The sequence below is a fragment of the Panthera tigris genome, chromosome F3 (assembly GCF_018350195.1).
Source record: "Panthera tigris isolate Pti1 chromosome F3, P.tigris_Pti1_mat1.1, whole genome shotgun sequence".
Classification (NCBI taxonomy): Eukaryota; Metazoa; Chordata; class Mammalia; order Carnivora; family Felidae; genus Panthera; species Panthera tigris.
This window is the reverse complement of record NC_056678.1, coordinates 67,972,456-67,995,784: the sequence shown is the minus strand read 5'-3', so window position 1 is coordinate 67,995,784 and position 23,329 is coordinate 67,972,456. Positions and strand designations below refer to the sequence as shown.

Here is a 23,329-nt window from a genome sequence, read left to right as displayed (position 1 = left end):
GGCTTCGTCATTTAGGCCGAGAGCAGCTTTATATACACGCTGTGGATTTGAGGACAACAGCCAGCCAGCACTTTTTGTCTAAGCTAAGAGATGAAAGACAGTGGGGTGCGTGGGGGGCTCAGTCAGTTAAGCGTCCACTGGCCCAGGTCATGATCTCACGGTTCGTTGAGTTCAAGCCCCGAATCGGGCTCCGTGCTGACAGCTCTGAGCCTGGAGCCTGCTTCGGATTCTGGGTCTCCCTCTCTCTCTGCCCCTCCCCTCCTCACACTGTCTCTGTCTCTCTCTCTCTCAAACACTAAAAACAATTTTAGAGGCTTCCGGGTGGCTCAGTCAGCTAAGCGTCCAACTCTTGATTTCAGCTCAGGGTATGATCTCGCAGTTCGTGCGTTCAAGCCCCACATCAGGCTCTGCGCTGACAGCGTGCAGGCCTGTTTGGGATTGTGTCTCCCGCTCAGTCTATCTCAAAAATAAATCTCTATTTCAAAAACTGAAAAAGATTTTTTTTATTCAAAAAAAAGAAGAAGAAATGAAAGCTCGTTCCCAGCCCTGAGAGATGAAGTTTCCCTAGTATGGTCTAGTGGGCCCTTTCCGTTTAAGCGTCACTTTGTCTCTGGCCCCGTTCACACCTGTCTGCATTTTTGTTCCGCAGGCCAGGCATGGGGAGCAGCATGAAGGTCTCCACTACAACATCCCCCTCCAGGACATGAGGACCCTGTTCCCCCACAGCCTGCCTCCTCGCTTTTCCATGCAGGTGCTCAGGAGGGGAGGGGAAGGGAGCTGCCGGCGGCGGAGGGTGGGATTAAATGGGTAGAAAACTATAAAAGATGGAATTTGAATCTAAGACAGATGAATTCAGCTATTGACTATCTTTTGTGAATAGTGCTGTGACTGTCGTTATTTTAAGTCAGCGTTTGTTTGTGGTTAATCATCGGGAGGCAGGCAAAAATGTTCTCAGATAAACCTGTCGCGCCGCTTTCGTGTTACCCACCTAACAGATTTCTAGAGACTTTGGCATTCAAATAACTATAATAAATTTAAAATCTGTCTTAGCAAAACACCATGAAAATGACCGCCATGCTCTAGAAAACAAAATCACGATGTAGAGCCAAACAGAAGTGACACTTGGAATAGATGCATCATTGTTCTTCATTCTCCTGGGTTTTCAGAAAATGTAGTTTCGTGGTTGTAACTTCAACCCGAAGATGTAATCTTGGGTTGCTCTGCAGACACTGAAAGAATTCATGATTAACTACAGGCGTGGTCTGTTGGCATAACTGGTCCTTTGGACTAACTCCCGCTGAATTACTCTCAGCCCCAGAGATCGTTCCTTTCTGAAAAAGGCGGCTTGATGGTGCAGGTGATTTTTAGCTCAGGAGCCAGAGGACGGCTTTCCCTCTGTGTGCTTTGTTTCAAGAGAGGAGATGAGACACTAGTAAGGGAGCTCATTCTAGGCCACAGACAGCCTTGGCATCAAAACTCTTAAATGTGGAACTAGGGCACAGCCAGAAGAAGTGGCCTGTAATGGCACTTGAACCGTTTAAAGACCTTTGCCGGGAGGCCTCCAGCTGGAGGGCCGTGAGGGCCCAGCGCTAACCGTCTCCGGTTGCTCCCAGACCAGCGTGACCACCAGTGCTCTGCAGAGAATTACTCCTACGTTCTTTCCATAATTGCCATTTATGTGAAGGCCAACTCCCTCACCATTGTTTGTGTACTTTAGTTCTGTCATATTGCCTAATATGGCATTTCTGTTTTAATGTCTGTATCGTGTTCTTGAAGGTTTCACTTTCCGTTAAGTTTGAACTTGCCCGTCAAGTCCTTCTCCGGTCCAATTGCGTGGTTAGGATTTCTTCAGAAAACACCAACGCAATTTTAATCCTTATCTGATACACTTGTGAGTAGTACCTGTTAGATATTTGTTCTTGTCAGCAGACATTGTTGAATACTTTATGTGCACGGTGGTGTCACGCACACCTGTGCTTCCCAGATTTTTCCACCGAAGTACTTACTCCTGGTGACCAGAGACAAGCAGGGACGGAACTTTCTGTGTCGGTTCTCTGGCATGTCTGTGTGCCGGTGTGTCCAGCATGGGCGGGGCAGCAGCTGGTCACACCTGCTCCTGAGCTGTCACGTATATATTTCCAGAGAAATGTCCAGATGGTTCCAGTAATAAGAATTAGCTAAAAATAGAATGAAAACAATTAACATTTAGAAGCACCTGGGTGGCTCGGTTTAGCGTCTGACTTCGGCTCAGGTCATGATCTTATAGTTCGTGAATTCAAGCCCCACATCCGGGCTCTGTGCTGACGGCTCGGAGCCTGGAGCCTGCCTCAGAGTCTGTGTCTCCCTCTCTCTCTTTCCCTCTACTTGCACACCCGCTCTTTCTCTCTTAAATAGAAACATTAAAAAAAAAAAAATAAAACAACGTTGGTTAAATACTTACCATGTGTCAGACACTTTGTTAAGGATTTTACATTCTTTTAATACTTTTATTAATCCTAACTGGTATACATAGCTGTGTGACAAGATAGCTATAGACAGTTTGTAGATTTCAATTAATGATGTAGTATCTGCTTCACTAATAGAAATAATCAGAAGGTGACTATTGTGTTACATGGTGTGGGACGGTGTGTTTCAGATTTTAGCTAAATTATATGGGTAGATTTAAAAATTCAATACCAACCATCTCTTCAGTGACTAAATGAAAACTAGGCACTTGGATGCTCTGGCTGCTGCATCAGGCTCAGTGTGTTCCACACCCCACGCCCCCTCCTCTTCCTCATCCATTAGGTGAAAACATTCAGTGAAGCTTGTCTGATGGTAAGGAAGCCAGCCCTGGAGCTTCTGCATTACCTGAAAAACACCAATTTTGCCCACCCTGCTGTGCGGTATGTTCTCTGTATCCTTTCCGGCCTGCCCGAGCTGTCTTGGGCCAACGCGGGGAAAGAGGAAATCAAAAAGTGCTATTTGGGGGGCACCTGGGTGGCTCAGGCGGTTAAGTGTCCAACTTCAGCTCAGATCACGATCTCGCGGTTTGTGAGTTCGGGCCCCGCATCGGGCTCTGTGCTGACAGCTCGGAGCCTGGAGCCTGCTTCGGATTCTGTGTCTCCCTCTCTCTGCCTCTCCCCTGCTCGTGTTCTCTCTCTCAAAAAGTGCCGTTTGTTGACAGAAGTGTCCTTTCCGATGACATTTTCCTTAACCACAGGTGCTTTAGACGGGGAGAAAGGGACAGGAAAAACCCTCAGTCTTTGCCATGTTATTCATTTCTGTGCAAAGCAGGACTGGCTGATCCTGCACGTTCCGGATGGTAAGAACTTCCTTTCCTCACTGTCGGGGTGGTCGGATGGGGCCCGGGGGCCACGGGGGCTCTGAAGAGGCCTCTGCTCCCGATGCAGGCCAGCGTGAGCTGCTCAGTCATGACCTCACGGTGGCCACAAGCGGGGTGCATGGTGAGGTCAGCGTAGCACCAGGAGGTTCAGTGAAAGCTTCCCGGCAACTTCTGAAGTAAGAATGGAGCATTCTGGCCCAGCAGTCCTCACTTTGATGTAGCGCCCAAGACCGTAAGCTCCCTCCTTCGAGGTCAGCACAGGCTCTGTTGCCATCAGTGAGCAGTTCTGATTAGCCGGGGGAACTCTGACACGGGCTGTTCATCAGCATTCCAGAGCCGTCAGCATGGGTCTTAGAACTCTCTTCCTTTGCATACACCCCACGTTTTATTTGGTGTTGTGTGAGCACCCGTGTTTTCTAACTACGTTTAAAAACTGCCAGGAAGCTACAGTGACCTTTCGTCCACGTGGTGTGCCTCGTGTCCCGACTGTAACCAGAAGGTCTGATCTCACATGGGCCAGCCCAAAAGTGACCCTTTGAAGCAAGGAGACTTCAAGAAATATGCAGTGGGTTCTTAAACAACACGGTTTAAACTGTGCCGGTCCACTTACACACAGAATTCTTGGAGTAAATAGTGTCTTATAGATGTACTTTCTCTTCCTTATGGTTCTCTTAGTCACATTTTCTTTTCTCCAGCTTGTTTCACTGTGAGAATACAGTTTGTAACACATATGGCATCCAAAATGTTTGTTAATCGACCCTGTGTTATCAGTAAGGCTTCTGGTCAGCAGTAGGCAATTAGTAGTTAAGTTTCGGGGGTCAGAAGTCATACGCAGATGGTCAACTGTATACGGGAAGCTAAAGCCATTTCCCATCACTTAAAGAGGCAGAGAGGATTTTGAGTTGAATACAGTCAGCTCCTGCCTGCTTTGTTTCCACGTGTGTTTGTTTCCAGCTCATCTCTGGGTGAAGAGCTGCCGGGGTCTTCTGCCCTCCACCTACAACAAGCAGCGTTTGGACCAACCTGCAGAAGCTTCCATCTGGCTGAAGAATTTCAAAACTACAAATGAGCGTTTCTTGAGTCAGGTGACCGGATTCCCGGAAGCTTGATGCTGGACAGTCTTTATTTCATTCTGTTTTATTTTTCAGTGTACTTATTTGAGAGAGAGAATCTAAAGCAGGCTCCAGGCTCTGACCTGTCAGCACAGCCCTATGTGGGGGTCGAACCCATGAGCCATGAGATTATGACCTGAGCTGAAGTTGGACATTTATCAACTGAGCCACCCAGGCACCCCTAATTTTTTTTATTGTTTATTTATTTTTGAGAGAGAAAGAGAGACAGAGTGCAAGTAGGAGAGAGGAAAGGAAAGAGGGAGACACAGAATCCGAAGCAGGCTCCGGGCTCCCAGCACAGAGCCCAAAGTGGGGCTTGAACCCCCGAACCGTGAGATGGTGAGCCAAGCCAAGGTCGGATGCTTAACCGACTGAGCCACCCAGGCGCCCCAATGCCGGACAGTCTTTAAATAGACTTTATCTTCTTCGTGTCTTGAGCACCAGACTATGGAAAACTCGCATTGTAGCTGGGATCGCTATGCCATTCTGTATTTCTTTCATATGTTCTACTGGCAGCTCACAACCTGAAACTTGCTCGTCCGTGTGAAATAAAGAAGCGCCATGAGCTGTCCCCGTGCAGTCCAGATGGATTCATTGACTTTTCCAAAGCTACAGCCTCAAATTCTCTAAAGCACATTTTCAGCTACATAAGTTTCTCCAGATGAGGTCTTTCTTGAATCCAGAAATGTACTGGTAAAATGGTTCTTTGCTCTAGTGATTCTCGGATGCAATCTCTAGGCCAAGAGTTTTCAACTCTGGTTATAAATCAGAGTCTCTTCGGAGCTTGTTATAAATGTGGATACCAAGGCCTCATCCCAGACCTTTTTGGTCAGAATCCCTTGTGGGTTTTGGTTTTAAGCTTTAGGCAGAAAAGGGCTAGAAAGCATTCCCTTCCATACTGAAGTCTCTTACAGGGCTTAAAATACAGGGATGCCTGGGTGGCTTGGTCGGTTAAGCCTCCAACTCTTGATCTGAGCTCAGGTCTTGATCTCAGGGTCCTGAGTTCAAGCCCTGTGCTGGGCATCGAGCCTACTTTTCAAAAAAAGAAGGAAAGAAAAATAGATTAAACCCGACTCTAAACAACCTTACCCTCCTCCCTTCTCGGATACAGATGGGTTCATCTTTAGGCTAAGGGGCCTTTTTTTGGTTTTTGTTTGCTTTTAGATAAAAGTTCAAGAGAAGTATGTCTGGAATAAGCGAGAGAGCACGGAGAAAGGCAGCCCTCTGGGAGAGGTGGTGGAGCAGGTATGAAACAAGACAGCGGCCGCCCGTCCTCTGTCACAGCAGGGGAGGCCTCTTCTGGGACCGCCAGCCCCACCTCTCTCCCCTGCAGGGCATCACGCGGGTGAAGAACGCCACGGATGCAGTCGGGGTGGTTCTCAGAGAGCTCAAGGGTCAGAGTTCTTTGGGCGGGTTTCGCCTCCTGGTGGCGGTGGATGGAGTCAACGCTCTCTGGGGAAAGACCACGCTGAAAAGAGAAGATAAAAGCCTGGTAGGAAAACTGGGTTTCTCTACTCTGGTTACTCTGACTCCGGCACTGGCACGCGGAGGCCGGGACTTGGCCTTGTAGCCCAGGCGGCATGTCGCCTCGCCTTAGGAGTATTTGAGTTAGGAGAGGGGTCCGCCGTCCATTGAAAAGGGAGAGCGTCTAGAAGGGCACGTCACGGCGGAAGCTGTTCTGTCAGCTTTTTCCTTCTCTTCTGTCTCCTCAATGGGGCTGAGCGATGGCTTCTGTGTGCAGCGGTCAGACCATGCTTCCGCAGCCAAGAGCAGAAACATCGAGGGAGGCGGTGGTGTGGGCCCAGGCCGCTCTCTCCCTTGCTGACAGGTTTTAATCAGAAACCTGGCAGGGTGGGGCACGTGGCCGCAGGCACCGTGGTCACAGAGCAGTGCAGGATTTTGTAGTCATTGGTCTCGGGCGGGCACCCGCACAGCGCAAGGACTGACCTCGGCCCCGTCCCCCCCCTTCCCACTGACCCGGCAGGTGGCCCCCGAGGAGCTTGCGCTCGTGCACAACCTGAGGAAAATGGTGAAAAACGACTGGGTGAGTATGTGCGACGCCTGATCGTTTTCGGCTCCGATTTTACACCCAGAAAGTTCTTGTATCTTCCTTAATTGCCTTAGCAGTGCCGAAGTTTAAAATCTGGATATTTGGTTTCCTATCTTCCTGCTCGCCTTGGCTACAAGCCACTGTACTTAAATCCTGGCATACTTTGACTCTGCAGTTGTTCAGAGTGGTTTTATATCTTACCAACTTCGGAAAAGATTTTGATAAACTGAAGATCACGTAGCAGTTTGCCGTCAGCGCCACACCAGAAGTGATAACCTACTTAGTTGCCATTCAGCTGTACTAAAAATCGACAGGTGATTAAAATGCACTTTTCTGGGGCGCCTGGGTGGCTCAGTTGGTTAAGCGTCCGACTCTTGATTTCAGCTCAGGTCGTGATCTCACGGTTCGTGGGATAGAGCGCCACGTGGGGCTGAGCAGGGGGTGTGGAGCCTGCTTGGGATTCTCTCTCTCCGTCTCTCTGCCCCACCCCCATGCACGTTCACGCTCTCTAATTAAACTTCTAAAAAAATAAATAAAATGCATTTTTCTTCTTTGCATTTTTTAAAAATCTTTTTTCACATCTTTATTTGAGAGACAGAGAGAGAAAGACACAGATTCCGAAGCAGGCTCCAGGCTTGGAGCTGTCAGCATAGAGCCGGACCCTGGGCTCAACCCACGAACAATGAGATCATGACCTGAGCTGATGTCCGTCGCTTAACCAGCTGAGCCACGCAGGCGCCCCACTTTTTCACCTGTCTCTGATTCAGCTTTTTGTCCTTTCTTTCAGCATGGAGGCACCATTGTGTTGACTTTGAGCCAGACTGGATCCCTCTTCAAGCCGCGGAAGGCCTATCTGCCTCAGGAGCTGCTGGGAAAGGTCCAATCTTTAGAAAATCTGGTTCCCCTTAGTCACTTTGTCAAAAGAGATCTCTTTTTCTTTGTGGACATAATTACAGACTTGGAGAACAGCCATATTCATGTATGACTTCACCCAGATTCCTGAACGTTAACACTTTACCATATTGGCTTTCTTCTTCTCCATTTTTCCCCTGAATTATGTGACAGTAACCTGAGACACGATGCCTCTTTTTTCTTAAATAACATGTATTTCCTAAAATCAGAGACTTTCTAAATATAGAACCACAGCACAATTGTCAAAATCAGGAAACTGGCATCGATAGGACGCTGGTACCTAATCTGTAGGACTTCGAACTTTACCAGTCACCCCACATCCTTCACAGAGACAGAAAGTCCCGGATCGTGCGTTTGATGGTCTTGCTCTGTCGTCTCCTTCGAGGGGGGACAGTGCTTCAGTCTTTGAATATTTAGATCCGTGTGTTTGAAGCGTACTTGCCACCGTGGGTTATCTTACGGCTCGGCTGGTGTTGTCTCCTGATCATGTGCAATGGTAGCCGCAGGGCTGGGTCTCTATGGTATCCAGCCTCGGGAGGCGCCTGTGAGACCCAGTTCTCCCAGTGACTCCAGGGGTGAGGTTGGACACTTGGCTAAGGTGCTGTCCATCTGGGTTCCCGGCAGTAAAGTTACTATTTTCCTTGTGTAACAAGTAAGCACGAATAAGTGGACACCTACTTTGAAACTAGGGAACTACCTGTCACTCCTCAAGCCTTCCCTTACTGGTTTGAGCATCCACTTGGGATTCTCCCCAGAGTCCAGTGGAGACATTGGCAAAACGGTATTTTCTAGCTCTCTTGTGTCTTCTACACGGATCCCTTGGCTTCCTGCCACATGCAGGAACTTTCCTTCCTCACTCCTTTCTTTCCAGGTGGACATACAGGCTCCTCTTTCATGAGCTTCAAACCTTTACTGTCATTATTGATTTGGGTGCTTAATTGGTCCCAGATCTGGCCTGTAAAAGCCCCTTCAGGGTGGCTTCTGTGCCCTCTGCACATGCCCCCATCAGTCTGTAGGCCCTGATTTACTTCTTGGCAAGAAACAGGTTCCGCACTCCTCTCGTCCTTTCTATGCCCCCGTCCTAGCCATTCCTCCGGGCAGCCCTGATTCACGTTCGAGGAGAACGGTTATTTACTTACCACGGCCCGGGAGGCGCCTGGCTGGCTGAGGTGGCGGAGCGTGCGACTCGGTCTCAGGCTCGTGGGTTCAAGCCCAACATCGTGTGTGGTGCCTGCTCTGCAGAAGTGTTTAAAATATGCTCCCTTTAAGAGGTGGACCCAAATTCCCCACCTCTTGAGCGGGAACTGGATTTTAGGTACCAAGATGTGAGTGCCAGGTGTGCTCATAGTTGCTGGGGCATCACTGCCGGGAAGTGTGAAAAGAGACACACACGTGTGTACGATCCTCCTGTCTGTCTCCGTACGGACACACCCGTACTTGTCTAACATTTGTTAGAAAACCATGTGTCACGTGGATACGGGCTCGCATCACAGCGTCCCCTTCCCCCTTCCCGTATCCGGAACCCTCCCCTCCAGCAGTAAGAAGGCTGCTCTCGGCATCCTGTGGACGTGTCCGCGCGGTCCGAGGCGGCAGAGTAAGCTGCGTGACCACCGCCCTGGACTCTGTGAGAACAGAGCCGCAGACTGGGGGCCGGTGTCTGCCCAGCGCCGCCGTGTCCGGCCGCGGGGCCCCCGGGCCAGGGCTCTGTTCGGAAGCCAGGGGAGTGTCCCTCCTCTGCCCGTGTTCGGCCTGAGATCTGGAATCCAGTTTGAGCTACTTGTTTCCGTTCACGTTCCATCTACTGGGTCTTTTTCCGCATCCTCCTCAATTTCGTTTCCTGTTTTCGAACTGAAGAACAGTCAGAATGGTTGTTGACTACTGGAGTCAAAACCGTAAAAAAAATGTTTTAAATATGCACGTATATCCACATGTTGAATATCCATGTAAACCCACACGCAGAAGACTGCTGTCTTGTGCACACGGCCCAGTGGCCGTGAGGGGCCGGGCGCTGTGTGGAGCCCGTGAGGCCGGGCGGCCCGCGAGCGAGCAGAGGGCGGGAGAAAAACAGACCTCGCCGTCCGCAGTCCGAGTGCATTTGCTCTCTCCTCCGGCTCGTCACTTGACGGACACCGTCTTCATCCTTTTCCTTCTCCAGGAGGGATTTGATGCCTTGGATCCCTTTATTCCCATCCTGGTTTCCAACTACAGCCCGAAGGAGTTTGAAAGTTGTATTCAGTATTATCTGGAGAACAGTTGGCTTCAACATGAGAAAGGTAGGTGAATTTTTCGGGGTTTTATGTTCAGGGTCCCACTGAGTCAGAGCCATGACCTCTTCTTCCCTCGGCAGCATATCCTGACCCCTCTCTGGCTGGCTGCAGGGTGTGGAGAGGGGTGGGGCAGGGGAAGTTACAGTTTAATTTACAAAACAACGGGACATCTCTCCCCAGATTCTCATGGTCCAGAATCCGGTGCTCACGGAAAGAGGCGGCCAGGCCAAGGCCAGCCGTGGGGGGAGGGGGCGGGGGGCGGGGGGCTGTCAGCTCTACCTGCCCTGTGCGCCCGCAAGCATTCAGCTGTTTGTTTCGGTCTTGCCCTCCCCTCTGGGCGCGGGGGGTCCGGGGAGACGAAAGGCTGACCGCTCTCTAGGTGGTCGAGAACTGGCCGAGAAGAGGTGGGTTATCCGGGGAAGGGAGGGAAGGGTGTGGAGCGGCTCCCGCACGTGGCGGGCTGGGGGGCACGGCTGGGGAGATTTCCAAGGGGGTCAGCAGGTTTGACAAAGTGCTAGAGGCCAGATGTTCTTGGCTCAGAAGGAAGCAGATGCTGAGCCAGAGGAATAAACAGAAAAGGTGGTCGCTTACCGGGAGAAAGGCTCTGGAAGCGAGGCCTTGGGAGTGTCACGTGGCCGGTGCCGACAGAGTTTTTGGGGTAACAGTGCTGCAGGAAAGAACTGCCAGCTGTGTGTGTCCGCTCCCCGCCCCCCCACCTTAGCTCACACAGAAGAAGGGAAAAAGGAGCTTCTGTTCCTGAGTAACGCAAACCCTGGACAGCTGGAGCGGCTGTGCGCCCACCTTTGAGCCACGGTCGCGACGCGCGTGGACGACAGCGGACGTTTCCTGTCACAGACCCCGTCGGGCGGGGGGGCCACACGGTCCACGGACAGAGGGCCCTGCGCCGCAGCGGCTCCCCCGTGAAGTGACCATGTGGCAGTAAGGTGTCCTCTTGTTCCCGAAACTCGTGAGAGCTTTTCAGGGGTGGTTTTTGTTTTGTAAGTAATTATGGATCTGTCCTTAAAAATAAATGATCCTTCTCAAAGTGTCGCGTTAGATTTTTAAGATGGAAAGAGCCTTCCTGTGGCCAAATTGAATTTCCCCGAATTCTGCTTGTGAGGAGTCCGAAGAGACCAGATCCTACAGAAATTTCCAGGAGTTCTATCTTCCAGACTTGATGCGGCTCAGGAGCCCGAGATTCACACCGTAACTCCTCCCCCACAAGCACCTACACCGACTGCTCACGTCCTACTGACGCTGCCACCACTGCTCCCGGGAGCCTGACCGAGGCCCCTTTCTGCAGGTTCCGGACACGGTGTGGAGTGAGGAGGGAGCGCGGGGAGAGTGGTTCTGTCTACGCAGCCGCCTTCAGGGGACCGGAGGACACGGTGACTCAGATCAGCCTCGGCACAGAATTCTCTGCCCCTGCCCACACCGGCGGTGTCAGAAGTTCGAGTCCCGGCTGCCACTTACTGGCGGTCTTAGGGCCTCGCAGCCGATCTGCTTCTCCAGTGTCCCCTGACCTCTGCTTCGCCTGGTCTGAGGGCAAGAACGCCCCGCCGTCAGGGGGCCGTGAGGACTGAACCACACGGCATGTGGACGGGGCCTCACACGTGGCGGGCTGCTACCGTTCGGGACTTGGGTTTGAGGGAGGCAGTCTCCCCCTGGAGGGCCGGCTTCCCCTGCCTGACCCTCCTCCTCGAGGATTCCGTCAGAAGCGGAGCCTCGCCCGACCCAGCCTCGGTCAGCGCGGCCAGACTCCGAGGCGAGTGCCCTACAGGCCTGCGGGGTCAGCCGCCACCACCGGAAGGCTCTAAGCCCTGTGACAAACCCCTTTAGTGTGGTTCTGCCCTCTGAACCCCGACTGACACACCCCCCGCCGGGGACGGTCACGGCCAGGTTTCTCTAACCCTGAGCTCAAAGCCCTCGGCCTCTCCATCCGCTCCATCACTTCCCGCTCCAGCCCCTCTCGTCCTTTGTGCCGGCCTGCTCTCCACCCCCACCCCTGCCTCCTCTCTCCCAATGCTTCCGAGGCCCTAGTGAGCTGTGCTGCGGCCCGGGTCACCCAGGGGCCTCAGTCCACCTGTTCCTGTTGTTGCCCTGTGCGCGTTACAGTCCAAGCCACAAAAATAGATCTCATGGAAACCAGCCTCCTTCCTCTCGTTCCCCTTTTCTAGAAGCAACTTCTGTTACCAAATCCTAGACATAAAACTCTACACAAAAAACAGGCTTTTGGGGCACCTGGGTGGCTCATTCGGTTAAAAGTCCGACTTTGATTTCGGCTCAGGTCACAATCTCACGGTTAGTGGGTTCAAGCCCCGCGTTTGGGCTCTGTGCTGACAATGCAGAGCTTGCTTGGGGTTCTCTGTCTCTGCCCCTCCCCTCAAACAAATAAATTAAACTTTAAAAAAAAAATAGGCTTTTTTTTAAAGCCTTTTTTTTTTTTTTTAAGTTTATCGAGAGAGAAAATCCCAGACAGGTTCTGCGTTGTCAGCACAGAGCCCAACATGGGACTCAAACCCACGGAGCGCAAGATCATGACCTGAGCTGAAGCTGGACGTTTAACCGACTGAGCCACCCAGGCGCCCCTAAAGATTTTATTTTTAGTAAACTCTACACCCAGCGTGGGGCTTGAACGCACACATCCAATGTCCAGAGCCCCACGCTGCACCAACTGAGCCACCCCACTGCTGTAAACCCCCAGCCCCCCGGCCTCTGCCACTGAGAGCAGCAACCCAGAGATGGCCGCAGCTCCTCTCCTCCCAGGGGGCGTCTGCACCCCACTGGCAGACCTGAGCCTTAGCCGCAAATGAGGCTGGGAACCCGGCTTCCATGTCTGGGTGGCTAAACCCCTCATCGATAGGCCTCATCTTCACTGACGGACGTGGAACAGTAAGCTGTACGGCTGTCCCACCCCACCACAGGTCCTACTGAAGAGTTCCCATCGTTCCTTCTGTCATTTGCTAAATGTAGACTCAATTTTTTTCCAAATCCTCTATCATAATCTGCCCCACCCGGTCCTCTTTTTCTTAAGAGCCTTCTACTATAGACTCAATCCTCATGCCCCGATTTCTACTGGCTCCTTGCTAAGCCTGCCGCATAGTCTCTTAGGGCTTCTCCTAATCACTCAATTGCATTGAGTCCAGATTCGAAAGTAAGAAGACTGTCTTAGTTTTCAGATGACAGCCCTGTAGAGAGAAAATCTTAGGCTCAAAACATCTAAATATAAGTTCAGCAAGGCCACAATACAAGATGAATACACAAAAACCAATTCTATGTCTCTGTTACAGCAATGAAATAAAACTGCAATTAAGAAAGTAAATTCAAAGAGCAGGAATACAAAGTATTGGCAATTTTAACAGAGGAACTGCAAAATTATACACCAAAAACTATAAATCGTTACCGAGGGAAATTGAAGAGGATCTAAACTGGAAAGACGGTCTGTGTTCACAGGTGGGCAAACTCAATGGGGTTAAGATGTTAATTCTCCCCAGACTGGCCGATAAGTGCAATCAGTATTAAAATTTCAGCAGGCTCTTTTGCAAAAATTGGCAACTGACCCTAAAGTTCATACAGAAAAAAAAAAACAAACCCTGGAGTAGTCAAAATGATTTTTTAAATAAGCAAACTGGGCAGACTTACTCTTGCTTTTTTCAAAACATCATCTAAAGCTACGGTAACATGGCAGCACGGTCCTGGTACAACCACAGACAACACTGAGTCCAGACAGAAGTCTCGCGTTTACGGTCAACTGATTTTTAACAAAGATGTGAAGGCAATATATTGAGGAAAATCCCCAAAAGATTGTGCTGGGATAGCTGGTTATGGACAAGCAAAATCATGGATTTGGACCACAGATTTACACACACACTCAAAATGTATCATGGGGCTAAGTGTAAGAAGTAAACTATAAAACATTGAAAAGTGGGGCGCCTGGATGGCTCAGTCGGTTAGGTGTCCGACTTTGGCTCAGGTTCACCGTTCATGAGTTCAAGCCCCACGTCGGGCTCTGTGCTGACAGCTCGGAGCCTGCAGCCTGCTTCGGATTCCGTGTCTCCCTCTCTCTCTCTCTCTCTGCTCTTCCCCCACTTGCACTGTCTCCCTCTCTCTCTCTGCTCCTCCCCTGCTCATACTCTCTCAAAAAGAAGTAAAACATTAAAAAAATTTTTTTTTAATTATAAATAAAAGAGAACAAAACCTTCATGACCTTACGTTGGGCAACAATTTCTTATATATAACACCAAAGATACAGTCCATAGAAGAATACTTGATAAACTAGACTTCATGAAAATTTAAAATTTTCATTCCAGAAAAGATCCCATTGATTAAATTAAAAAAGAGGGGCGCCTGGGTGGCTCAGTTGGTTAAGCGTCTGACTTTCGTTCAGGTCATGATCTCACGGTTCGTGAGTTCGAGCCCCCGCGTTGGGCTATTTATTTACTTGCATCACCATTTGAAAGGAAATTGCAGACAAGTCTTTTATCACATTTCTCCTAATAGGATATTCTCCTATATAATCAAAATTCCATTATCACACCAGAGAAACCCGTCATCGATATAATGTTCAATAACACTATGCTTTTTTAAATTTCTCCAGTCATCCCAACATCTTCATGGCTACCCACCAGCACCCCACCCCCCACCCCCCGTTGCCAATTCGGGTTCCAATCAATGTTCACAAATTACATTAACAATGAAATATCTCTTAAGTGTCCTGTTACCTTCAGTAGACCCTCTGGGGTTTTGTTGGTGTTGTTATTTGACATTTTTGAAGACATCTGGCCAGTTGTACAGACTGTCCAACATTCTGGACTCGTCTAATTGTTCCTGCAGATACAGGTTAAAGGCTTTCGCGAGCACAGTGGGTGGGTGACGTGTTCTGGCCACACATCACATCACTTCGGTTGGTTCCATTACTGGTGATGCTAAATTTGATCACTTGGTTAATTTTGACATCCGTCATCATAAAAATACGCTCTCGCAATGGGATCAACAGCGTAAGTTCAGCTGTGGCATGCTTCTTTGAAATCCTGAAACCTTCCCGTTGACCAACAAATTACCACCCACTGATGATCTTCGTCTGAGTAAGTTCTTACATTGATACCTGCAATCGAAATCAAAATTCTATCCTTCCATCTACATTTACCAGCTGCTGTTCTGTCACCCCTAACACTCTCCCCTCTTTTTTTTTTTTTTTTTTAATCTCCTTGGGGACACTTTTTTGAAAGTACGGTGTTTAAATACCCCGTGAAATTGGAACAGACCAACAGAACAGGATCGAGAGCCCGTAACATAACATAAAAAGCATTAATATTTGAAAAGGTCCATGAATGTGACTATGTTTTAAAAAGCAAAGCAAACACAAACTCTATTCTAACAACTTCCTTTAAGGCAGTGAAAAAGCAAACAGTGGTAGTAGATACTTTCAACACACACAACTGACAAACGGCTTGTATCCCGAATCAAGTACTGACTCCCACAGATCAGTAAGACAATCCAAAAGAAAGACGGGCAAGAAACTTGAACATGCACGTCACATAAATGGATCTCCAACTGGCCGATAAACGTACGAAAAAGTGCTCTCAGCCTCATTAGCAGTTAAAAGCAGTGATGAGGGCTACAATCTTTAAAGGTAACGGTGCATCAACTGAAAACTCGCCCGCACCGCTGGTGGAGGTTCACACCGGTCAAGAGTTTGAGAAGACAGGTTTGTGCTATTTACCAAGCTCGAGGACAGCCTCCACTGCGACCCAACGCGTCCACTCCAGGTGCGCGCCCCGCGGAAGCGCGTGCAGGTACAGCGGCACAGGGGGGGCTCGGCGCACGCCCACCCGCCGCCAGCGGGGGCGACCTCGGCCCGCCGTCGGCGCACCCCTCGGCCGCGGCGCGCCCGCGCAACGGGGCCACGAGAGGAGCTGCAAGTACGCGCAAGGTTGGAGGAGAGTTTCTCAGACGACATCGAACAAAAGGCAGACGCAAAACACTGCCAAGGGCGCCTCATCCACGGGGCGTGGCAGACAGGCAGTCGGGCCAGCCCGCACTACGGGAGGCGACGCCGACGCAGCGACCGCAGCCTCCTCCGCTCGGCCGCCGGCGGGACCCACGCGAGACGCCAGGCCCCGCCCGCAGCGCGCCACGAGACGCCCGGCCCCCGCGCCGGCCACTTCCGGCCGCGCCGGGCCCCGCCCCCCAACGAGAGCTGGGCCCGCGCCGGCCTGGCCCGAGTGCAGGCGGGGCTTCCGAAGCCCGACGAATCGCTCGCCCTACGGGAAAGGACGTACGTGTGGACCAGTACTGCGCGGGGGCGGAGACCCCGCCCACAAGCCGACGATCCAATCGGCCCCGAGCGGCGAGTGGGCCGCCGCGCCTGCGCGACCCAGCGGAGCCGGGCGGCATGGCGGGCGGGGCCCGGGAGGTGCTCACGCTGCAGTTGGGCCACTTTGCGGGCTTCGTGGGAGCGCACTGGTGGAACCAGCAGGTGAGGCCCGCGGGCGCTGCCGCCGCGGGGCCGCTCGGGATCTCCAGCCGCCCCCGCTGAGGCCGGGCCTTCCCCTGTGCACCCCCAGGATGCTGCGCTGTGCGCCCCGACCGGTGCCGAGGAACCGCCGGGAGAGCTGTGTCCCGACGTCCTATACCGGACCGGCCGGACGCCCCACGGCCAGGAGACGTACACGCCGAGACTCATCCTCATGGATCTCAAGGGTGAGGCGGCGGCCGGGGTCGGCCAGCGCGCAGGAGCCCCCGGGCGTGCGGACCGGAGACAAGCAGCCGCAGGGACCCGGTGGACTGTGGCACTCTTGTGGGACCCCGCGGTGCTCCCCTGCTACGGCCGCACAGCTCACGCCCAGGCTGGGGATGGAGGAGGATCTGGATTCTCCCAGACGAGGGTTTTACCGGGCTCAAGTGTGTGCACGAAAGCTCGGTGGCAGCAGGCTGGCAGGAAGATTAGCCGGAGGCGGGGAGGAGCGAGGCCTCGACCCGACGCTGCCCGTTCTTTTTTGTACAGGTAGCCTGAGCTCCCTAAAACAAGAAGGTGGACTCTACAGGGACAGACAGCTGGATGCGGCAATAGCATGGTACTGGTGACGTTCGCAGTGGGAATGTGCACAGGAAGCTGGACAGCTGCGGGGAACCGTCACTGAAATCCTTCTCCGTTTTTTGTTTTTTTTTTTTTTTCCAGGCAGGGAAAGCTTACCACACACAGGGAGGAACTCTATCCCCAAATCCCTGGCCTCCAGGACCTTCTGAGTGCAGAGGTGAGGGCCTCTACTGCTAGAGCTAGAGTGGCCTCCACTGGGGCAGAGAAAAAGGATTTTGATCATTTTAAATATCTTGGGATGGCATTTTGGGAAGCAGCACTTTTTTTCCTACAGAATGTGACTCTTGGGTGAAGGCAGGCTGTAGACTTGGTCAGAATCCAAGAGAATCAGTCAACTTTTGCCTGTAGACTGCCTGGAACTAAATGCAGATTTCTCTCTGCCCCTCCCCTCCCCCCCAGGGAGTGTTGAGTAGTGATGGGATCTGGAGGGTCAAGTCCATTCCCAATGGCAAAGGTGAGACTTCACCAAGTACTACAGGGCAGGGAACCGGGCAGAACAGCAACAGGAAGAACACTTCTTTTCGTTTTCCTTCAGGTCCCCCACCGCTGACCACTGCTGCAGCCCCCAAACCATTCACCCCCACAGAGGACAGCATCAGAGTCTGGTCGGATTTCCTCCGGGTCCATCTACACCCCCGGAGCATCTGTATGATTCAGAAGTACAACCACGATGGGTACGTGGGCCCCAAAGGGTGTGAACCGAGAAACGGGATCCCCACCGATGTTGATGAGGCTCCCGAGGCCACCTTCCCCGCCGTCCCTGCAAACGGGATCTTGCGGGGCCGGGGGGGTGAGGGCCGGGGCTCCTGCAAGTCCTGGTTGTGGTCACGTCCGGCAGGGAAGCGGGTCGCCTAGAGGCTTTCGGCCAAGGCGAGAGCATCCTGAAGGAGCCCCGGTGCCTGGAAGACGTGGAGGACAGGCTGCACTTCTACGTGGAGGAGTGTGACCACCTGCAGGTAGCCGTGTGGCCAGGCGGGGCCTAGGCAGGACCTCGGCCTGCCCCGTCTTCCATCACCGTCTCCTTCCAGGGCTTCCAGATCCTGTGCGACCTGCACAACGGCTTCTCTGGGCTGGGTGCCAAGGCCGCCGAGTTGCTACGAGACGAGTACTCAGGGCGGGGAATAATAACCTGGGGCCTGCTCCCTGGGCCCTACAGTCGTGGGGTGAGGACACCTTGGGGAAAAGTCCCGGGGCATGGAGCGAGACCGCCCAGGGAGAAAACCGCGTAACAGTCACTCTCCCTTCCCCCAGGACCCCCTGAAAAACATCTATCGTCTGCTGAACACAGCGTTGGGCCTGGTGCACATGTCCGCCCACAGCTCTCTGGTCTGCCCCTTATCCTTGGGCGGGGGCCTGGGGCTGCGACCGGAGCCACCCGTCACCTTCCCCCACCTGCACTATGACGTAAGGCTCGAGGTTCCTGTTGGGACTGCAGCCCCCACCCCGGCCTTTCTCTGCCACCAGCCCTGTTCTCGAACCCTGCGCTTGTACTCACCCGTGACACGGCCCCTTTGGAACACACTGTCCTTTGTCAAAGCGCCTGGACGTCTCTGCCATTAGGGTTCTGCCTTCACACTCTGCTTTCCAGACCCTGAAGGCTAAGTGCCCTTCTTGGTATCTTCACAGCCCGCCCTGCCTTTCCACTGTGGTGCCATCCTGGCCACAGCCCTGGACACCGTCACTGCTCCGTACCGCCTCCGTTCCTCGCCAGTCTTCATGGCTCACCTGGCAGACATGCTGAACTTCTCTGGGAAGAAGGTACGGAGCGCTGCACAGGCGCCGGTCGCAATGGAGAGAAAGCCGCTACTTGAGCTCTCCCTTCTCTTTAGGTGGCGACCGCAGCGGCCACCATCCCCTTCCCCTTGGCCCCAGGCCAGTCCCTTCCCGACGCTCTGGTGCAGCTGGGAGGGGCTGCCGCGTGGACCCCCCTGTCTGCATGTGGGAGCCCTTCTGGAACGTGCTGCTTCGCCCAGTCCGTGGTGCTGAGGGGTCTGGACAGAGCGTGCCACACCAGGTGAGGGGGCAGGTTCGGGGAGCCTGTCGGACTTCGGACTCCCATCCTGGTCTTGCGCACACCTCTGGACATCCTGATGGCATCGCCCCACTCTTCCTTCTTCTGCCCCCCCCCCCCCCCCAAGAAAAGACCCTCAGCGTCCTGCTTCCGCTGATGGCCTACAAACAGGAAGATCCCTAGTTCCTGGTCCACAGATTAATGGTGGTTTTGGCTCTGTTCCGGCAGCCAGCTGGCCCCGGGGACCCCTCTGCCCTCGCCGCTGCACGCATGCGCCACTGGGGAAGACGTCCTGGCCCAGTATTTACAACAGCAGCAGCCCACAGTCAGGAGGTCAGTGCGATGCCCACTCCCCGCACCCAGACCTCCTTCAACTTCTCGCTCAACCCCTGCTCTTGCCCCACAGCTCTGCCCACTTGCTGCTGGCTCCCTGCATGGTGGCTCCCCCGTACCCCCAGCTCTTCTCCCCAGGCCTCAGCCAGCACGGTTTGATTGTGGATGGTCCCCCATCTGGGGCAGGTACGTGGGCAGTGAGGGCATGGGAGAGGTTTTACCGTATCCCTTCCTAGATGAAGGTTCTTAGCAAAGCCCACAGTTAAACATCCCTTTATTCACTTGGTGGCCCCTGAGGGACGTGGCCTTCCTCTGGAGCACTGGTTTACCGAGGGGACGGCACACAATCCAGTGAGTTCACTCTCCCATCCAGTCTGCGCGGCAGAGCCCAGGGTAGAAAAACCATTTTCAGGCCTCCCTTTGTGTCCCTCCACAGCCGTGGAGAGCATCCCAGTGCTTGGGGCCCTCTGCTCCTCCTCGTCCTTGAACCGGACCCTGGGAGACCTGGCTAGAGAGCTCACCAAGCTCGATGTGCGGCGCTGGGCCAGCTTCCTGGCCGCCGGCGTGGAGCAGGGGGACCTGGACGAGGCCCTGCAGGAGCTGCGCAGCCTGGCCCAGTGCTACCGGAGTGGGGGTGGCCTCGTGGACTAAGGCTTCCCGAGAACAGGAAAGAGCCGGTTTACAATAAAAACTGCTGGGTATGGGAGCTCAATGTTCTGGGACTGGCTACACCGACACAAGCACTTCGTACGTCTAGAACCACTGTGGTGGGATCACAGAACAATAAATATGTGCCATCAGACCCGGGCGGGGAGGGGGGCGGGGGGAGAGGGGAGGTAGAAAGGGAGCCAAGCCCACTCCCTCGATGCTGTTCACGAGTACGTTCAGAAAGACCCAGAAGGACTCGTAGGCTAGCAGAGCCATCCGCCCCCAGTCGGCCTCAGCCCCCGCGCCTCCGGCCCTACAGCCTGAGCCCCGGGGGGGGTGGGGCGCCAGCCAAGCACAAGCACCGCCGGCTGGGGCCAGCGGCTGACACCGCCACGCGCCCAGGGTCACGGGTCACGCGTCCAGCTCCTCCTCCGACAGGAGGTCCCCGCGGTCAGACAGCTGGTCCGTGTTGCTGGTGCTGGTCGCGTCCTCCTCCTCCTCAGAGCTGGCCTCACAGGCCGTGTGGAAGAGCCGCATGAGTTCCCGGAAACGGTGGGAAACCTAAGGCCAGAGAGGAAGGTTCTGACGTTGACCGAGCAGTACGTGCCGATCGAGCAATCGGTCTGTCCCCCACAGTGAGGTCGGGAGGGCTGTGTCCTCCCCGCACGAGAGGGGACTCCGGTCGAGAGGCTTAGCAGCATCTGGCCCCAAATCCTATGGCTCCCGAACACGACCTGGAACGTCTGTGGGCTCCTGACAGTCCACCGCCCTCTCTCGAACCAAAACCAGACTCCCTGACGAGTCGGGCCCCTCCTCGGGGCCCACCTGTACAGTCGCGCTTGGTGTCCTGTCTCTTGCTTGGCCGACCCAGCCTCTCCTCGCCAGTCCGTGTGCTTGGATCCCCTGGGGCCCGAAGCTCTGGCAGGGCTTTCGCCGCTTACCTCGGTCGGGGTCTTGTTTCCTAGCTGCTGGGAGATGACGCTGAAAGTCTGTGGCTGTGCCCCCCGCTCCTGGCACATGGTGAGAATCACGCGGTCAGCTTCCCTGGAACCCACATACCACGATTAACTCCAGATTAGCAAAATGGACACGTGCACTCATTTTCCAGATACACACGCGGCGGCCCCCCCTCCACCTACCTGGTCCACAGCACCACCTTCTCCCCGGTGGAGCTGACCTTGCTGTTGTTGGCACAAACAGTAGCTTCTGTGGTCTTCGGCTGCTGCTCTCCCACGGGGGCCTTGCCCTGCACTCCACAGTCCTTAACCAAACCTCCCCTAGGGGCTTTGGAAGAAGTCTCTGAGGTGTCCGTTCCCGACGACTCGTGGACGGGGGACATCCTGTGTGCGGTCTTCACCCCAGCTCTGCTCGACAGCAACCAGCTCCCCGGACTGTCTGAGACCTCAGACAACCGTCTCCTCCCTAAGTCTCTGGTCCTTGAGGAAACGGGACTCAGAAAGGAAGCAGGGTTCTCCTCGGTTCCAGGCCGTTTCTCAGTTTCCGAAGCATCCCAGGCGGGCACGGAAGCCTCTGGCTCACCCACTGCCTCCTGGTCCTCCCCCTCATCCTGAAGTCTAGGGGACGCCTCAGGGCAGGGCAGGACCTCACGCTCAGCCTGGTTTCTCCTAACCACGCAGAGCACAACTCCAGGGCTGGAGGAAAGCTGAGGAGTCTCGGGTGAACAGGGCGGTGGGCCCCCCAGGACGAGCTGCTCTGTCAGGGTCACTTCCTGCGTGCTCCCCACTGCTGAGCCTGCTTAGGAGGAAAATAAGGACCTAAGAGGACGGATGGGGTCAAGGTGCACCTGGGACGCCCAGTTACCACAGGGCCACACAGGTGGGCTACTGTGATGGAGCCCCAATCTCAAAGAGTGCGGTGGGGCTGGCTGAAGTCACTTAAATGAAGACAAAAGCCCGACTGTCAAGGCCCAGAATGGCGGTCTTCAGGACGCAGATGACCAGGGTCCGGAGGGCAGGGAAGAGAATGCAGTCACGCTGCCTCGCACTCCCAATTCCTCGAGAGGACAGAGGCCACAGCAGAGCAAGTTAAGGCCGGACAGAGGATCTCCTATTACTTGTTCGTAAGAGAGGGGGTTCTCCGTCCAAGAAGGACTCGCTCATCCTGGCTCAGAGACGTTCTTGGTTGAAGCACGTAAGGACATGGAAAAGGGGGGAAAGAGGCCGGGCTGGCAGAACACTCACCTGGAACAGGCAGAGCTCCCCTGCCGGCCGGGTCCTGGGCGGCCTCAACGCTTTCCCGCTCGTCTGGGACTTCCTCCTCCAGCAGGTCCTTGCCCTGCCCGGCCTCCTTAGCACCGGGCACAGGGCTGGCCTCGCGGTGGGGGCTGCCGCCCGCCGACTCATGGGGCTCCTTGCTCTTGTAGGATCTGCCGTCACAGACCTGCAGGAACAGCCTCCTTGGTCAGGGGTCTCTTGACTGCCTTTTTCTCTGGCGACCGAGCCCTGCCCCCACGTCCGGCAAGTACACCTGCTCCACCAACTTTAAAAGACCTAGAAGGCGTCTGGTTCTACCCGCCGTTCTCCGAGCAAGGACCGTATCCTGGCTGCCAACCAACCCTACTCTAGAGACCCGGCATTACTTCGAGGGTCTGTTTTCTTGACACAAGTATCTCTCATTAAAAACAAGCAAGCAAGCAAGCTGAGAAATACTTGAAGCACTTCATTGTCATCCGATTCCAAAAGCTTTACCCACAGGACTTTTTTTTAAGGTGTATTTATTTTTGAGAGAGAGGAGAGTACGTGCACGTGAGCACGCAGGAGAGGGACAGAGAGGAGACAGAGGGTCTGAAGCAGGTTCCAGGCTCTGCAGTGACAACAGAGAGCCCGATGCGGGGCTCGAACTCACAAACCATGAGATCGTGACCTGAGCTGAAGTCAGACACTTAACCGACTGAGCCACCCAGGCGCCCCATCCACAGGACTGTCTTTAAGAAGCAAATCCATTGCACACGTGTACAAGATTCTATTTTGACTCAAATAGCGCGTGCACCGCCTATCGCGTGGGTGCCGTCCTTGCAGGAGCTCAGGGCGGTGCCCCGTGCGGGAGCGTACCTCACCCCAAACGGGGAGGCAGTGCAGTCGCCCGCCCCTCGGTGCGGCCCGGCCCGGCCCGGCTCACCCTGCTGCTGCAGCGGCTACACCCTCTTCTCTTGCTTTTCTTCAGCTTGGGATCGGGGCCTCCTTCGTGGCAGGAGCAGGCACAGTCCCTGGCGCCATCCGGCCACTCGGCCTCCTAGGAGATACCGGGCTTGGTTAGCCGCCCAGCACGTCCGGGACCGAGAGAAAGCGGAGTCGTGAGGCCTCAGAACAGGTCGCCCCAGCACCCACACCGACCTCCTCTTTCATGAGCCCCCAACTCTCCACTCAGCCCAGGAACGCTCAATCCCAGCCTGTTCTAAATCCCCAAAACAACCCTTAAATGACCCAAAGATGGACCTCTCCCAGTTGCCCAGATGTTTCAAGAAATACTTAAGTCACATACAATCTGAGGCAACGTCCCAAGAAAGGCCGTCACAAGGTGTGACCTGACTCGACCACCTTCGCTCCTGCCTC

The 23,329-nt window shown here is 54.0% G+C and overlaps 3 protein-coding genes and 1 long non-coding RNA gene across 17 annotated transcripts in view; 2 read left to right on the top strand and 2 right to left on the bottom strand.

The window, feature by feature from the left end:
* DAP3 (death associated protein 3) overlaps positions 1-10,711 on the top strand; it is a 33,036-nt gene extending 22,325 nt beyond the window's left edge. For all 4 annotated transcript variants that reach the window (XM_042976309.1, XM_042976307.1, XM_042976308.1 and 1 more), the window contains 10 exons: positions 650-751; positions 2,788-2,896; positions 3,212-3,304; positions 4,280-4,410; positions 5,602-5,682; positions 5,771-5,929; positions 6,422-6,481; positions 7,275-7,364; positions 9,555-9,672; positions 10,388-10,711. In XM_042976309.1, coding sequence (XP_042832243.1) covers positions 650-751; positions 2,788-2,896; positions 3,212-3,304; positions 4,280-4,410; positions 5,602-5,682; positions 5,771-5,929; positions 6,422-6,481; positions 7,275-7,364; positions 9,555-9,672; positions 10,388-10,473 — 1,029 coding nt within the window. In that variant the 3' untranslated portion in view covers positions 10,474-10,711. The remainder of the gene's footprint in view (positions 1-649; positions 752-2,787; positions 2,897-3,211; positions 3,305-4,279; positions 4,411-5,601; positions 5,683-5,770; positions 5,930-6,421; positions 6,482-7,274; positions 7,365-9,554; positions 9,673-10,387) is intronic.
* On the bottom strand, positions 489-2,794 carry LOC122235881. Its single transcript, XR_006213980.1, has 2 exons — positions 2,681-2,794; positions 489-2,177 (listed from the first exon to the last, which is right to left on the bottom strand). It is a non-coding gene; the product is annotated as an uncharacterized LOC122235881 (long non-coding RNA).
* Positions 10,712-15,883: 5,172 nt separating the features above from the next.
* Positions 15,884-19,821, top strand: MSTO1 (misato mitochondrial distribution and morphology regulator 1). Of its 3 annotated transcripts, XM_042976304.1 has the most exons (14): positions 15,926-16,144; positions 16,233-16,368; positions 16,673-16,742; positions 16,847-16,922; positions 17,165-17,219; positions 17,301-17,439; positions 17,604-17,721; positions 17,794-17,928; positions 18,017-18,169; positions 18,392-18,523; positions 18,595-18,779; positions 19,005-19,109; positions 19,183-19,295; positions 19,546-19,821. In XM_042976304.1, exons 1-14 carry the CDS (start codon positions 16,061-16,063, stop codon positions 19,758-19,760), a joined length of 1,716 nt encoding a protein of 571 aa, XP_042832238.1. In that variant the 5' UTR covers positions 15,926-16,060; the 3' UTR covers positions 19,761-19,821. The 3 variants fall into 3 exon arrangements, with proteins under 3 accessions (XP_042832239.1, XP_042832240.1, XP_042832238.1); XM_042976305.1 differs by lacking the exon at positions 18,017-18,169 and having other exon boundaries at positions 15,884-16,144; XM_042976306.1 differs by lacking the exons at positions 17,794-17,928; positions 18,017-18,169 and having other exon boundaries at positions 15,885-16,144.
* Positions 19,367-23,329, bottom strand: part of GON4L (gon-4 like) — a 73,886-nt gene continuing 69,923 nt past the window's right edge. For 7 of the 9 annotated variants that reach the window (XM_042976296.1, XM_042976295.1, XM_042976299.1 and 4 more), the window contains 5 exons: positions 22,896-23,009; positions 21,959-22,157; positions 20,897-21,512; positions 20,699-20,801; positions 19,367-20,318 (listed from right to left, as the gene is read on the bottom strand). In XM_042976296.1, the coding sequence (XP_042832230.1) occupies positions 20,169-20,318; positions 20,699-20,801; positions 20,897-21,512; positions 21,959-22,157; positions 22,896-23,009 (1,182 nt within the window). In that variant the 3' untranslated portion in view covers positions 19,367-20,168. The other 2 variants (XM_042976298.1, XM_042976300.1) reach the window with 2 other exon arrangements.